We start from the raw sequence: 15,400 nt of genomic DNA on the forward strand, positions 1-15,400 counted from the left end.
GACAGAAAACAGCAGAAGCCATTTGTGTTGCCAAAGTTACGTTTGGTTGGTCACTGGCCAGTTAAGCCAGCGAAGCGCACCACTTGAGCCTGGATTACATGATTGCACAGGCAGTACGTGTTAACTGCGAGAGTGCAAATGTGTAAGCGTGCATCCAGGCGGAATGTCACTGTCAGCTGGCAGAAGCTGTGCGCAGCTGATAAACTCAGCAGATGACTGGTTCTTTTCTGACCTGGAAATAAGAAAAACTGGCCCTTCCTCTGCAAGTAGTTTTTCATTACTTGAAAGCTGTCTCACACTTTAACTGTAGTGATCTACTTTGCTTAATCCCTGATGAATTGAGGTCAGCACGCATTACTGTAGCGAGCATCAAAGAACTCATGCTTTGTCTTCAATGTTATGTTTTTCCTCATTACTTCATTTTTAAGCAAGTGTGCTGAATAAATAAAAACAATCAAATTTTGACTTTTTTATTAGGTAAGCATTTTTGAAAGAGTTTTTTGATGTCAACTATTTTGAAACAAAGAAGAAACACCGAGGATCACAATCCATTTAAAAACAAGGGTTCACTTGCACAGAATCCTCTGCCCGATCAGCCCCTACCTTGTGCGCCAAAGCCCCCTGCTCGTCTTGGGAGTACGACAGCTCGACAGAAGACACTTCAGCAATCGGGTCTTGGCATTGGTACCGAGGACTATTCCCCAGCCCCTCCGGTTGCCCACGCCCTCAGGGCAGCCAGGGCCTTCTGGCCAGCTGCCCCCGGGGTGGTGCAGAGCCAGGCTGTCCTGAGGTTTGCTGCCAAATCTTAAATATGAGTAAATACCATTGATCTCAGGGGCACCATCCACAAGCAGAACAATTTAGCTTCTTGCCATCTGAACTTCCAAATAGCTAGCCTGAGCCAAGTCATTACGCATTTTTCTTTAAGCAGTCAGATAACTCAAAGAGTTCAGTCTGGCAAGATGCGGAGTTCTGGCCCTGATCCAGCTCGCTCATCAAATCCTTGCTTAACAAGGCCTTCAACAGAATTAATTTAGCTTAAAAACAAGTACTTTAACACTTCGCTAGATAAGAATGAGTATGTACTCCTTGAAAAATTATACTTTAAAATACGTATTTTGGCTTTTAAACTTGGGAGCTAAAAATAGTTTGAAGTTCCCAAGCATTTTGATCGATAAGCCATTACAGCAACGAAGGCAGCCAACTTTTTTGTACATATCCTACAAAGAAATATTTAAGGTAAGACCAAGAGAAAAGCGAAATGCATTATAAGTTTGCATCTGTAGATTTACACCCTGTATCTTTCAAGAATAACTAGAATAGTTTATTACTAATTTTTTGTGTGTCCATGGAGATGGCTTTTTTGAGCCTGAGAATTGACACTTAAGTGCTCTTTCAACCCATCGTAGCTATTCATTTTCGCTAGTGACAAAAAGGGAAAGCTTATCTTGGTCAAATCTTGTCATTTGGGTTCCTCCATTCAAAATCCAACAGCCAAATGGGGAAACTGTGAAGACAAACATTCTTGTATCAGAACATTTTATGCATCAAATCATCACACGAAAAAGGCAATGGAAAACTTTAGAAGCTTATTTTCATCCATTTCTTTTTTCTGTAATATGGATATAGCATCACATTCAGCACCTAAAGGTGCCCAAGGCCTGCACTTGTGCATCAGGCTGAACAGCCGCTCCACAGCCATGAAGGCCAGGAGGCTCGGTCTGTTTTCATAAAAAGCACCTTCCGTTCCACTCACAGGCTCCTAAAAATCCCTCTCTCAGATGCTGCTCAAGTCTCCGCAGGGACTGTGGACGAAGCACGGAGGCCAGGGCTGTCAGTCCCAGAGGATGTCTGAGCACCTCAGATGATGTGTTACCACAAACAAGATCATCTCCAATTTAGCCCTGCGCCCACCATCAGCTCTGACAATCCTAGCTGGAGACTACGTGCATTTATAACGTTCAGGCTCTGAATCAACAATGGGAACAGTTCATCCGTTTCAAACAGGGCATCCAAAACGTACCATGAAATGGAATTATCCCCCTTTTTTTTTTTAATTCAAATACCTAGAATTCTTTACCAAGGTCAACAAGGTGCTATATATACTCCCACACGGTTAATTTTACATTGAAACTTACCTCCCAATAAAGCTGGTCTTCAAAGTACTTTGACACAGGGATGGTCTTAAAGAGTTTGAGGTTTAAGATTAAACCTATTTGTAAAAACACATATATCCAATATAAATATCTACATCAGGGAAAGGGGAAGATTGTGTGTAACTGGCGGTTTCTTAGTAATACACATCCAAATGTAACATAGATCAAAATACAAATTCAGAACTAAACGCTTAAGCAGAGCCCCTTGACTCAAGCTGACCTTAAATACAAAGAGAGAAGCTTGCCAGGATCAAGGCTTATGTTATTAAAAATTAATTACTCTAGGTAAAACCCCATTAAACAGCCTGCCAGATTCTAAAAATACATCAAAAATCATTAACTTCTTGCATGAAAAATGCCTGTGTATTTAAAGCAATCGGGCTTATCAGCACTGTTAGCTTGGAATTTCAGATGGAAACATCTAGATTTTTAAACAATTTGTTAAACACTGAGTGTTTGATTATTTTAGCTGAATGTTTTTTAAAAATCTTCTTGATTAGCTCAACTTCTGAATAGCATTTAAGGCAATGCAAAGGCTTCAGATCAATTAAGCACAAAAAAATCATTTTAGGGTATATTTCACAGTGATTTTCATCTGCCCTTTCTCTTTTATTCAAGACAGAATTAACAGCTATAGAAAAACTGCGGCTGCCATAAACTAGACAGAATGTCTCGTGAGAAACACGTGAGCCCTGGTGATCCCAAACCACTTGTGATCAAAGGCCTAGTGCTTGGCTGCTGCAAGCGAGTTACTGACGTTAGTGGAACTTGGCAGATTTATACCAACTGGCCTAAAAAGTGAGAAGCTCTAGATGGCATTTTTCTGTCACTAAGACAATACCCAAATGTAAAAATATTTTCATCCTCGCACATCTCCTGTCTGAAATTTGAAGGCAGCTGTTAAGCATTTAACTTCACCAAGGAAAGAATGGTGTTACTAGGTTATTTATGTTGAATACATCTCTTCTTCAAAAGACTGGCTTTGAAGAGTCCCTGGCATTCATGTTTCCCATGGCTTCTTCTACAAATAATGCACCCATAGAAACACACTTCAGAGCCCCAGTTAAACTGGCCTCTTTCTGCACAGGGTTGCTCTGACATGATAGCAGGTGCAATAAGATGACATACCCCTTGCCCCGAGGAAACGAGGAAGATATTACTGAAACGCGTTTTTCAATACTGACCTGTAATAAAACCTGTTATCAGGGCAACACTGACGGTCAGGCAGAAGGCACCAATGTGAACCGTGACCAAATGACCCTGTCTGAGAAGCAAAAGAAGTGTTTCACCTTTTACAGTTGCTGAATTTAGCATTAAGACTGTGAATGAATCTGTATCTACACAGCATTTTACATCAAAACCTCTCATAAAAAATCTGTTATTCTTGAATCTCTCTGCAGCTGCAGTTAGATGCTTTAAGAGATCCTATCAGAAGCCTAATACAGACTTCAGAGGACATATTTTGCCCTTAGAAACCATCATTGCAGTACTAAAACTTCATTAAATTTGTTTGTTTCGATAAGAATATGACAAGAAGTGTAAGGCCCTTATGCTGCACTGTGATTCATTCCTGAGATTCCATGTGATTCATAAGTTGAGAAAAACAGAGAACTTCTTGTATGACACGGCATGAGTTTGATGTGCAAAAATGAGATGCCAGTGCCAGATCAAAACAACCTATGGAGAATATCCTTAACTGAGCCCTTCAGCTTTTGCAGGGTATATCCCCACATATATTTTCCAGTTCAGTGTCCAGACTGGCTTTAGTCCAAACTGGTGTTCTTGACCCCGACTCAGAGTTAAAGCCTCATTCAAAGAGAAATGCTGATTTCTGCCCCCCCTGTATCAAAGCTCCCCAAAACACATCACAAAAGCCAAAATGAGTCTCGGAAGGATGCACATCCCCAGCCTTCATTTCCTATGTCTGCTGTATTTAATATCAAATAAAAAGGGAGACAGAAATCAGGACCAAGAGCTAATAACGTTTTGATCCAAAGGCTGCTCAACTCTGAAAGTCTTTTTTACCAACTTTTTTGGACTTCAGAGATTATCTTAGGTTATCTGGTATAAAACGATTTATCTGTGATGATGTTCAGGCTTTCTGTATGTATGAGAACTCTTCTCAAGGCATACTACAATAATGATTAGCTAGGTGTATTACTTAATAGCAAGAATTTATGTACCTTGCTGAATTAGTCCAGTTATTTATTACTGTGAGAACGACCTGGGCAAGAGCTCCAAGCACACCAGGCAAGCCAAAAGTGAAATGAACTCCAGAGGAATCATGAATCTTGAGAGCAGGATTCAAGCATCTCTGGGAAGAAGAAAAGGTTTAAGTGATACACCAAAACACAAGTTGATAATAGCATATTCTCTATCGCAGACCTAGAAAACGAACTTTGGTCTTGCAAGTTGCAATCCTGAGCTCTGCTGAAAAGACTTCAGGTTTCCTAGCTTTAATCTCTCGGAAAGAGAGGTTTCCCTTGAGGTATCCTACATTGGAAAAGAAGTTTATACAGCTTATACAAAAACAATTTCAGGTTTTGAGTAATACCTGTAAACAGTAGGATCCTAAGATGCTTATCACACTGGCAAGCAGACCCAAAATCATTGCAATCCAAGGATACTTGATACCGTGTCCTGCATAACCAACAGTGACCCCACCAGCTAGTACTGCACTCTGGATATGAGTCTGTAAAATAAAACACAGAGTGAGAATTTAGTCATCACTTATAGCAGCCCAATGTCACAGATTGCTATTCTCATGCAAGTGCGATCTCTTTAGTGTGAATTTGGGCCTGTAAATTACAGAGAACATAATTTCTAAGTTACAGCTTCAGTGTTCTGCTTGGGAGGCTCATGATGATTGTCAGGCTGAAAACCTGGACTTGTTTTTACTTAATAGCCATTATACTTTCAGTGTATTACTGACAGTAACAGAAAAATATCTTCTCTGTGCAGTGATTTTCTCTCATCTTACCATTCTGAACTTTCCATCCTTTGTGGTCAGAACAGACAACAGGAAGGCAGTCACAGCACTCACTGCAAGGGCAAAGTAGGTGTTGTAGATGGCTTTGCTCTTGTCCACAGCTAGTACAGAATTGAAGCTTGGCCAGAATACCCAGAGAAAGAGAGTACCTTGGAGACAAAGACAAGCAATTATCATTACCTGCTCTAAAACACAGTGAAACTGTCACTGGCTGTCCCTGCAGAGCTCCAGTCCACATTTTGCATTCACTATCATTCCCACATTGCAAACAAAGGATAACACTTCACAACACAGACAGCCCTGAGCGTTACCTGCTATACCAACACCTTCCCAGAAACATACCACTGTTTGTCAAACATACAGCCAAAGCACAGCTCTGCTGGCATCTGGCTGGTCCTTCGCGGAGTTGAAGGTAGGATGCTCTTTTCAAGAACACCTTTAACGTCAGTTTTGTCCTATCTACCGTCCCCTTAAACACAGGTTCAGATACAAGCGGGAATAATTCCACTGTTGATTTCCAAACAATCAGCATCCTGCCTGTTCTGCACAGACACCAAGGGCTTGCTCCTTGGCCAAAATTTCTGCGCCTTTTCACAGAACTGTGGAACAACTGTTCAAAACCAGCTGCAAGAGAGAATGCAAGAAAGCCAAGGAGGAAGAGACGACAGCTCACATGGTACAAATCACTATAAAGAAACTCAAATTGCACTTTGGAATGTCTTTTACCTTGGCTTCCAGTATGACTGGTACTGGTTGTCTTGCCTCCTGGCAGGGTTTGAAGAGAAACAGAGGATGAATGGGATCATAAGAACAGAATCCTCTCTCTACCTCTACTAGGATTCCTCCACAGGAGGGCTAAAGACCAGTAGCTTGAGCTGAGGTGATCATGCTTCACCAACTCCGCTATACACAGCTTAACTTCCTTGTTTTTTGTGAGTTATCTACCAAATAGCTACTCCCTAGTATATGGGTCCAAAAGAACAATTCACTTTCCTCCTAGAAGATCACTGCACGATGTCACGCTTTCGCGACCACATAGGCTTCGCCAACAACAGGAATGAAAACAGGTTCTTCTGCTTCTATGGCCTGGGCCCTAATTGTCAGCGTTTAGGAATCTCAGCCTCTATAAAACAAGTTCACTGCTTGGCAGGATACCTCTTTTCCTACGTGCATATGGATACACATGCATAGATCAAATTCCAACCAGCAGAGGGAAGTAGGTGGCCTCACACTGAGTCAAGCTGGACCGCGCATTGCAATCTGTGCCTCTGCTGCCCGAGTTGCTCATAGCTCTAAGTGCACAGATGACAACACAAACAAGCAACAGTTTATTTTGCCTTGGCCAGTCATTTTTTGCTGTCCAGTCAACTTCCATAGCTAATGGTCTGTTCTCCGTCTCACAGACATACTAGACCCTTGTGCAATTCACCTGACAGTAAAATTTGAAGTGTTCTTGTTCAAATCAATCAAGAAGTGACAAAGGCACCGGCACTATAAAGCACAATAGTTAAATTCAGCTTCTAGCAACCCTGGCAGCTACTGCTTTTGTACAAGCTTATCTTGGCTCCTTGAAATCCAGTTTCCACTACTAATTTTCACCCTTTCAGTGCACCAAGGAGGTGATAACCATGCCTCTCAGATAGGATATTTGGCCCACTAACCTTGATTTGATCTGAAAAACTGACAGGCTTCCCAGCAAAGTGGTATTATCTGGCCAGGTCATGTTCCTAGCTAATGTTTTCTGCAAGCGGAGTGCTATTTCTATCAAGGATATCCCTTGAGAAACTGACTTCTTCATAAGTTCAGTGCTTGCAGTCTATCCAGACAGTCTGGACACATTTCTTCTGCCTTTTTTTTTTTTTTTAGCAGCACTCTCAATTTGTAGGTAATTCTATAGCCCTAATCTTGGCATTGCAAACCTCCCTGCCAGATGCTGGATGCAGGTTGCTCTCAGTCAGTGCTCTGAGTTCACTCTTAAGACATTTGTGAGGCTCACTACAGCATATTCACTACAGCAACTAATGTGCTAAGTAAAAAGCATTTGTAATTTTATCCCAAACTCAAACACAGTATTTTCAGAGAGTCACAGCCCTCAGAAGCAGGATACAAAAAGGAACTATGAGGAATCTGCCTGCTCAGTCGCTCCTTTCTACCCACATTACCTCTGGAATTATTCAAGACATGGCAATATAATTACTTCAGATAGCAAGCACTTGGTTGTAGCAAGCTGCACTAAAATTATAATGAAGGCGTAACAGTGTCTTGATGAGTTAGATTAAAATACTCATCTCCTCTAATTTTCCAGCAAAGCAAGAACTCCAGGGACTCAAAAGAGCTGCATTTAAATTTCTCTTTCCCTAAACTGGGCTAAGACAGACCAAGAATTAGACTCTGTGGGCCTTCACAGAAAGATCTTAGTTCAGCTGGTGGCAGTTACATAACAGAAGTTATGATAATAAGAAACCAAATTGCTTCTTCAAGGTAAAGAATGGAACTCCAATACATTCAGCCTATGATCACTCAGATCCTTTCTCGTATGCCTGTCTGTGTCATATTCCCCGCCCTTCATCAGGCTTTTATCTTTTCATTTACATTACTAGGCAGGGACTGCCTTTTTATATCTCCGTACAGCACCTTGCAAAACAAAACTGAGCCTTGGCCCCAGCTGGAAACTGTAAGCACTACTGAAATACAAGTAATGACCTCAACTTTGGTGCATAGGTCCCTTATCAATATGCCTATACAAGCCCAAAGGGGACAACTTAGCTGGGAGAGGGAACGGTTAACCTGGCGTAGCCTTTACGCTGAGACTGAGAAAAGCAAACTAAGCCACCGTCGTTGCAGGATTGGCTTATATGCCTGGTAGGAAACATGCTGAGACTCACCAACTCATTGTCAGAAACCACGAACCACAGCAGCAGCAGTTTTCTATGCTTGGCTGCATTCAGACCTGCACTTTGGACGCAAAAGCTTCAGTGTGCTGTGGCCAGCCCCAAAAAACATTCCTTATGTTCTCACTGCAACCCCTTCTTCCAACAGAGATGTTAAAGCAAATGCCTTACCCAACATTGACAGTAAATCCGACTTCGGGGTACTTGCATTCTTCTCAGACCTTGGTAATGGCTCAGAGAAACGTGAGGAGACTGCCAGACCAAAGTAGGCTCCAAACAGGTGAACATGCGTCATGCTGAGATTATCTGGAACCTATATCAATAGAATAATCAAATTTGTGGTTTATTTCAGGCCACAGGAAGCCTTTGATGCAGTTCCTGATATAGTTGCTCATGTAACCTCCCTATAAGCAATTTATTTTCACAGTCCCTCAGTTTATGCATGAGTTATTTATGCGAGTTTAACTTACCTGAATTCAATGCAGCTCATAAACACACAATTCATATACAGAGAGTTTGGGGTATGTTTACATTGTACAGTAAATGCAGGTCTGACTCTGCTGTCCAGACTGGGCTGGTATACCATTCACACTGGAAATCTTCCAGACTGAACTGACACAGGGAAGGGGTAAAGTTTAAAGGCAATTAGTGCCTTAGCATAGGTCAAGGCTTTCATTCATGTGTTGGGGATGGTCAGGGCATGGGCAAGGCCAAATGCACTACATCCTAATCCATCAGATCAGCTCACCCTTTAAGGCCAAGAATACAGATATAGCCAATTATATAGAGTATGCAAGGTTTGGAGTTCAATGTCCTAAAGTATAGTCCCAAAGTCAGACTTCATCGCTTAACGAACACATAGCCACAATCTAACTGAGATGAGATGAAACACACCGATGTTCCTGTCAGCAGAGCACTAATAAACCACCAAAAGGCAACATTCCAAAGTCCCAGTGAAATTTTCCCCCATGTGCCTGGAAATCATACTACAGTACCTGCAGGAATGTTTCGTTGATCCACCTGCTCATATGGAAAACTATTATCTCCACAACTGTCATCAGAATTAATTGCACAGGATTAGTCTTCCCAAGAAGAGCCCCAGTGGAGATGACCACAGCAGTCATACTCACAACAGCATTTGTTATTCTGCAATAAAAGAAAGAAAAAAATAATTCTGTATCAGGACCATGACAAGGACAATAAAGAAAGAATGACAGGCAGTAAAATGCACTTAAAACCCCAAAGCCTTCTAAAATGTCTGCAAATATGACTATGCTAATTCACAAATAGGTCCATATAACAAGGCGTTATCCTCCACAAAGAGCAATCAGCAGTTCTAGATTATTCCAATTCTAACATGAACTACTTACCTTTTCAGACTATTTTCATCTTCCCTTTGAAGAAGGAAAATTAATAAATCTTCTATCAGCACGGAGCATTGGACACCAAGTACAATGATCAGGAGGTTGAATCCAGTGCTGCTAAACCCGTATCTTTTCAGAAACGTCAGGAAAAAGCCAAATCCAAAAATCACCATGTGGTTGACATCTTGAAAAACTGCATGACAGAAAAGACCAAGACAGCAATGAAGTTACTAATGCAGACTGGATTTCTGGTTAAAAAAAAGAAATAAAAAATCACAATTAACTAAGAAGCCTTCAGATAAAAATTCAGGTGCCATTATTATTTAGTACTTGTAAAGAATTCCAGACCTTTCTTTCTGATCTGTAAGCAATCAGAAAAACAATACCCTTGACCCTGAATTTATTTTTGCAAAGTGATCGGAATGGATGCCATAAGATGGGGGTTGAGAGGTCAAAAAGCACGACAGAAATGAAGTATGTTTAGCAATGAAATTTGGACATTCATTTTTCCTGAGGTGAATTTAAAGAGCTTAAGTTGGACTTTTCAGGGAGAGTTGCTGTGAATTAGTGCTGATTCATTCCTTGAGGGCATTAGGGAAGAAATGAGTTACAAAGAGAAACGTGTATGATGTCCTCATCTGGGTAGAAGGAACAGAAATAGCAGTAGAAAGAGTTTAATATGGAAACCAGCACCGTTGCATAAAAGGTAGAGGCTGTCCAAGACATAAGCTCTTGGATCTGAAGGCTTGGAAGTGTCCCCTGGGACATGCTAACAGTCATATTTTCATATGATTGTGCCGGCCTGTACCTCCAGCAGAATATCAAACTGCTAGTAAGTACATCTCATTTTTTGAGCTATAAAACAGGGAGGGTAACACAAGACTGTCATGAGGATTAACCAGCTCATATTTGCACAACACCGTAAATACGTTACACACTATGGCCGTAGCATAATCTGCTAACACATTCCTTTGATCAATGCACAAAATACATCTCCAGAATATATTTAAACCCTTAATTCTGGTGTATTAACTTCATTTGTTTACATCAAGCATTCAAATGGAAGATACTGCCATCCTGAATTCTTATGTTGTAGCACAACGCCTTTGCATGCCAAGACCTCACAGAGGCAGGCACTTAACACAGAACAGTGCCTGCCCTCAGAAGTTTGTTCTGTTCATAGGAGTCAAGATTACCACAAACAGGCAGCAGAAAACAGACCAGCAATGCAAGTTAGTATCACTTAAGTCTTCATTTACCGTCGTTGCTTTGATATAAATAAACACACACCATACATGGCAAGGTAGGGTACTTCCAGGGCAGTAAAAACATTCTACTTCTCACTAACAAATTGACAAACCTGCTGAATCTCTATTGCACTGCAAAATAAAAGCAGACATTAACCCTTCCTTCCTTTCACAGCAAGGCTGCCGATCTTACCTGGGTAGGAGACTCTTGACCTGGATGCACTATCACCTGAGAATGAAAAGTAAAAGAAGACGATGAAAACAGCTTCCAGAAAAAGGATTAGCCATGGCACGCTTTTTCGGAAGTTGCGGTACTTAGAAGGCATTGTGCACTAGACTACATTAAGCACAAACACATCAATTTTTTTCTCTATAAAAATGTTCCAGTAACCTCAAACCAATAGAAAAGGAGGTGTGGGGCGGCAGGAATAAAAACTCAGAGATAAAAAGCCCAAGAGGCGTCAGCAAGGAACAGTTCCTTATCTGTGGCATGTCAGGAGCCCAAACTTACCACAACTGACATGGACTGAACTAAAAAAGTACTCATAAACACAGACATACCAAGCCGTCAATACTGTAACGCTCCAGGATACCATCCATACGGTACTTCTGTTGAGCTGAGTGCTGTTGAGCCTTACATATCAGCTAAATGGCAAGTAAGGAAGACCATGGACTGCTAAGAGTAGGATGTTGAAGTTTACGCAAAACCATTATGTATTTACATTGCTCGTATCCATCCTAGACCCAAGTCCCTTCCTATGAAGGTCAGGGAAGGTCCTGTTGAGATTCTCAGTGTGATTCTCGGCTTGGTTAGGCTATAGCTCTACACCCGTGTCCCACGACAAACCTTCTCATACGTGATGAATCCAACCCAATGCCAGAGAATCAAGAATGTCTAGAGAAGTAAAGGAGATGTTGCATTTCCTATGCTACCTGTAAGATCGGTCTTATTGTTTATAGTATGGCGATGGAAACAGCTACAGTGAACATTCTGGAAGACCCTGGTAATCCCCAGGCCGGGAAGTTGCAGGCAGACAGCACCATTCAGGGTGCTGCAGGCTTTTAATTGAGAACCAAACCACAGAGCTACACCCTCCTGATTCTTTCTTTAATTCACACCTAGTCTTCATCCAGAAATGTACCAACTTTTATTACCACATTGTGGCTACAAGGTACCTGTTGCCTTACGGGTTCTGAGCCTTTTGGTAAGGCACAGGCTTTTTTTACTTCTTGTTGTTGTTTTTTTAAACCAGGAGCCATTAGAGTGAACATTTTGGGGACATGAGCAGGGCTATATGGTGGAAGCTAACTATGTTCAGTACAGCCCTATGCGCAGACATCATAATTTGCTAGATAAGCTTATTTGGCTGTTGAGGACAATTTATGAATCCATAATATGAACACTACTATCTTCTCAGTATTCACTGTGCTTTTGGGAAACTGAACACTTCTTTGTTCAGGTAGTCCAGGAGATTAAAGTACTGTAATTATGCCTCAGACTTTCTACTTTGAGGCCATTGCAAACCGAGTGCTGTGCTTGCATGCTGGGGTTTGAGATAGTAACAAAGCATAGAAATGGGTAGAAAGCCACCTACTGGTGACAGAAATGTGTATCAGACAAACACATACGCAGAAAAATTCCAGTGCACTTATATTTTAGGACATTCCTCCTGCAAACCCAGGCTACATGGCACAATAGTAGTTTTCAAACCATCTGTGAAAGGTTTGCATTTGTGGTAGTAACTTGCACCTTCCTCACGTGCAGTATCAAATTGCTTTACCAGTTTTTACTTAGGCCTAACAAAACCTTAAGTTAAGTATCCTTACCCCCATTTCAGAAACTCCTAAACAACGTCCAAAGGACTTTCCCAGACGTGCAGAGCGCTGCCCTGACTTCCGAAAAATCCCGATGCAGAAAGATCTACACTCAGCTCCTTTTCACGGGAATTCTGTGATCATGTGGGTAATCCAGGCAGAACCAGCACGCCTGGTGAACCTTCTCCAGACAAGAAAAAGGTAACAGCTGAAACAGCAACTTAGAAATTAATTTAGCTAACCGATGCAGTGTTCTTTGTGTGGTTTATAAATGCAATATATCCAATTCGCTTTCATCTGTTGCCTGCCAGACCAACCCTTAGGACTCATACCCAGGACAAAAATGACCCAGAACTCCTTCCACCGTTTGGCCCTGGTCAGATGAATACAATTAGTTCTTTTGACACTTGTTACCAAATCCCATCTGCATTAACACTCAGGGAAAATACACCAAAGGCTAGCAATTTACCCATTTTTCCCTCAGGATGACAGGCCACACTGTAAATGCTGATGCTCGGATTTCCAGCTTAAACTCCCTCCCAAACTGAAAGACCTAAGCTCAGTGATCGCAGACAGGGTGAAATAAAAAACAACTTTCAAATTAGAGCTCCACTACCAGCAAAACGTCCCCATCGACTCAGCCAAGGGGATCAGAAAGCCTCACGTACGTTCCCCTGTGCCACTTTTAACGCCGTATCGGGACCCACAGTCTCGACCCTGCATCGAGGCCCGTTATCCCCCAGGGAGGCCTGGCAGGCCCGTGGCACCCAGCCCAGCTCCGGGCGAGGCCGGGGAACACAAGGCAGCAACGCGAGGCGCGGGGTGCCCCGGGCACCACCACCCTCCAGTCAGCCACAGGGCGGGCGGAGGGGCCGGGCCGGGCCGGGCCGCGTTGGCGGCCTCCCTCAGGCTCGGGGGCCGCCATTGGTTTCCTCACGGTTTCCACAGTCCAAAGGGGGCCACAGGCCTTGGGGCGGGGGCTTTGCCGAGCGGCCCCCGCTGTGGGGAGGCCCAAAGCCCGGGCCCCGGGCCCTGAACCGCTGGCGGCGGCGCGGGGAGGGGGCGGTGCCCGGCCGTGACCAGGCAGCCCCGAGCGGTGGCCGCCGCGGCGGCGGCGGCGGCGAGACCGCCCCGCCCCCCGCCTCCCATTGGCTGAGCACCCGCCCCTCCCAACAGGCCTCCCTTAGGGACTAGCCTCCCATTGGCCGAAGGTTGGCTTCCCTCGTGGCCTCTGATTGGCCCACCTCCAGCCACCATCCGTCTTTGGGCGGATCGGGGAAACAGAGACCTAGTCGCCCCGCCCCCCCCGGCTTCCTCCTCCGCGATTGGACCAATCGCTTGTCACTCTGTTGTATGCGTTCTTTATTGGCTGGAGAAGTCTGTCAGTCACTCTGAGGGTCTTTTTTCCTCCGGTAAGCCGTCAGGATAGGGCCGCGCTGTGGGGGAAGCGCAGGGCGCGACGAGCTGTCTCCTCTTACAGTTGCACCCTGGTACTTATCTTTCCCTTTCCCAACAGTCTATTTGCCAGCCAGGTTGTCAATCAAGTGTGAGGGGCGGTACTTCAGCCCTACAGTGACAGATGAAATTGGGCCCTCCTTCCGTTTCCGAATGGGTAGTTGAGCTGTCCTTTGATTTTTATTTGTCTCTTCCATTGGGCAGTCTTGCTGTCGATCACAATACGGGGCGGGAACCAGCCCAGAAGGAGAGTAGGCGGGAGAAGAACAAAACCTACTCAGGGATTGGCCCACAAGCCATCAATTCACGAATCCTTCTCTTTGACGGGCTCTCGTGGCCGTCAATCAAGGGTGTGGGCGGGCTACCCGATAGCGTGGGGCGGGACCAACTTTCTGATGCCGCGATGGGCCTCCTCGGCCGTCCGTCTGCCTTTCCCCGCTGCCGATTGGTCTAGCATGCCGTCATTCCGGCGGGGTCAGCCGCTTGATTGGGCAACGCTGGGGAAGGCGGGGCGCTGCGCGGCGGCTGCGCGGGGGGACGCGGCGGGGAGGGACGGACCAGGAATTATTTTTATTTCTTTGTTTCCCGGGAAAAAAAAAAAAAAAAAAAAAGCCCCGCGCGAGGGAACCCCCCGCGGGGGCGGATGGTGCTGCCGTGACCGGGGCGGGCCGGGGCAGCGCGGGGCCGGGACGCGCGGCGGGGCCCGCCGAGCCGGGCCGGGCTGGGCTGGGCCGGGCCGGAGGCGGCCGGGAGGATGAAGCGGCGGAGCGCGGACTGCAGCAAGCTGCGGCGGCCGCTCAAGCGGAACCGCATCACCGAGGGCATCTACGGCAGGTACCGAGCGGCCGCCGGGGTGGTGGGGAGGCGGCGGGCGGGGGGGGGGGGGGGGACACACACGACGACGCGCCGCCCCGGTCCCCTCGCACCCCCGTCCCCTCAGCGGCTCCCCGCTGCCCCGCCCCCCCACTCTGTCAGCGGGGGCCGCGCGCGACATGGCGCCCCGGCTCCCCTCAGGCGCTGCCCCGCCCCGCGGCCTGGTCGCGCCGCCGCTAGGCCGTGCCGGCCCCTCCGCCGCCCCCTCGCCCGCTGCCGGCTCTGGCGAGGCGTCGGGGCCGGGGGAGAGCGCGGGGTGTGGGGGGAGCTGCTGGCCAAGGTCCTGTCGGCGCTGCCTGGAGGAAGCAGCGAGGAGCCGGTGGGAGCCTCCCCCCCCCCCCCCGCCCCTGGGCTTCGCAGCGTGCGGTGGGGCGGGGGGCCTTCGCCGCCCTGTCTGCGGGGGGAGGTTTCCCGAGCGGGTTCTCACGGCAGGGCTTTCCCAGAGGTGCTAAACCTGTGAACCGCGTGCTGCGGTGGCTCGACAACGGCAGCGTGGCAGAGCAGGCGAGCATCTGGGCCGCTGGCTTTTGGCGAGCGGCAGCCTCTCGCGCTAAGGTTAAGAAACTTGGTTTTCACGTGGTGTTGAAGGTACCTGTGCTGTGGCCTCTGC

The 15,400-nt window shown here is 45.6% G+C and overlaps 2 protein-coding genes across 7 annotated transcripts in view; one reads left to right on the forward strand and one right to left on the reverse strand.

Annotated features, from left to right (window-relative positions):
* Positions 1-299: 299 nt before the first annotated feature.
* RHCE (Rh blood group CcEe antigens) lies at positions 300-13,571 on the reverse strand. Of its 6 annotated transcripts, none has more exons than XM_075522143.1 (12): positions 13,131-13,571; positions 12,475-12,643; positions 10,841-10,876; positions 9,407-9,593; positions 9,032-9,182; positions 8,208-8,349; positions 5,137-5,294; positions 4,711-4,848; positions 4,340-4,470; positions 3,341-3,420; positions 2,139-2,212; positions 300-1,507 (listed from the first exon to the last, which is right to left on the reverse strand). In XM_075522143.1, the coding sequence occupies exons 4-12, from the start codon at positions 9,571-9,573 to the stop codon at positions 1,481-1,483; spliced, it is 1,068 nt and encodes a 355-aa protein (XP_075378258.1). In that variant the 5' UTR covers positions 9,574-9,593; positions 10,841-10,876; positions 12,475-12,643; positions 13,131-13,571; the 3' UTR covers positions 300-1,480. The 6 variants fall into 6 exon arrangements, with proteins under 6 accessions (XP_075378258.1, XP_075378255.1, XP_075378256.1 ...); XM_075522140.1 differs by having other exon boundaries at positions 12,932-13,571; XM_075522141.1 differs by having other exon boundaries at positions 12,475-12,646; positions 12,932-13,571.
* An 869-nt stretch (positions 13,572-14,440) lies between these two features.
* The window catches only part of MACO1 (macoilin 1), a 30,714-nt gene continuing 29,754 nt past the window's right edge, over positions 14,441-15,400 (forward strand). The window contains exon 1 of the mRNA XM_075522284.1: positions 14,441-14,751. Coding sequence (XP_075378399.1) covers positions 14,672-14,751 — 80 coding nt within the window. The 5' untranslated portion in view covers positions 14,441-14,671. The remainder of the gene's footprint in view (positions 14,752-15,400) is intronic.

Source organism: Mycteria americana, chromosome 21 (assembly GCF_035582795.1).
Source record: "Mycteria americana isolate JAX WOST 10 ecotype Jacksonville Zoo and Gardens chromosome 21, USCA_MyAme_1.0, whole genome shotgun sequence".
NCBI classification, from domain to species: domain Eukaryota; kingdom Metazoa; phylum Chordata; class Aves; order Ciconiiformes; family Ciconiidae; genus Mycteria; species Mycteria americana.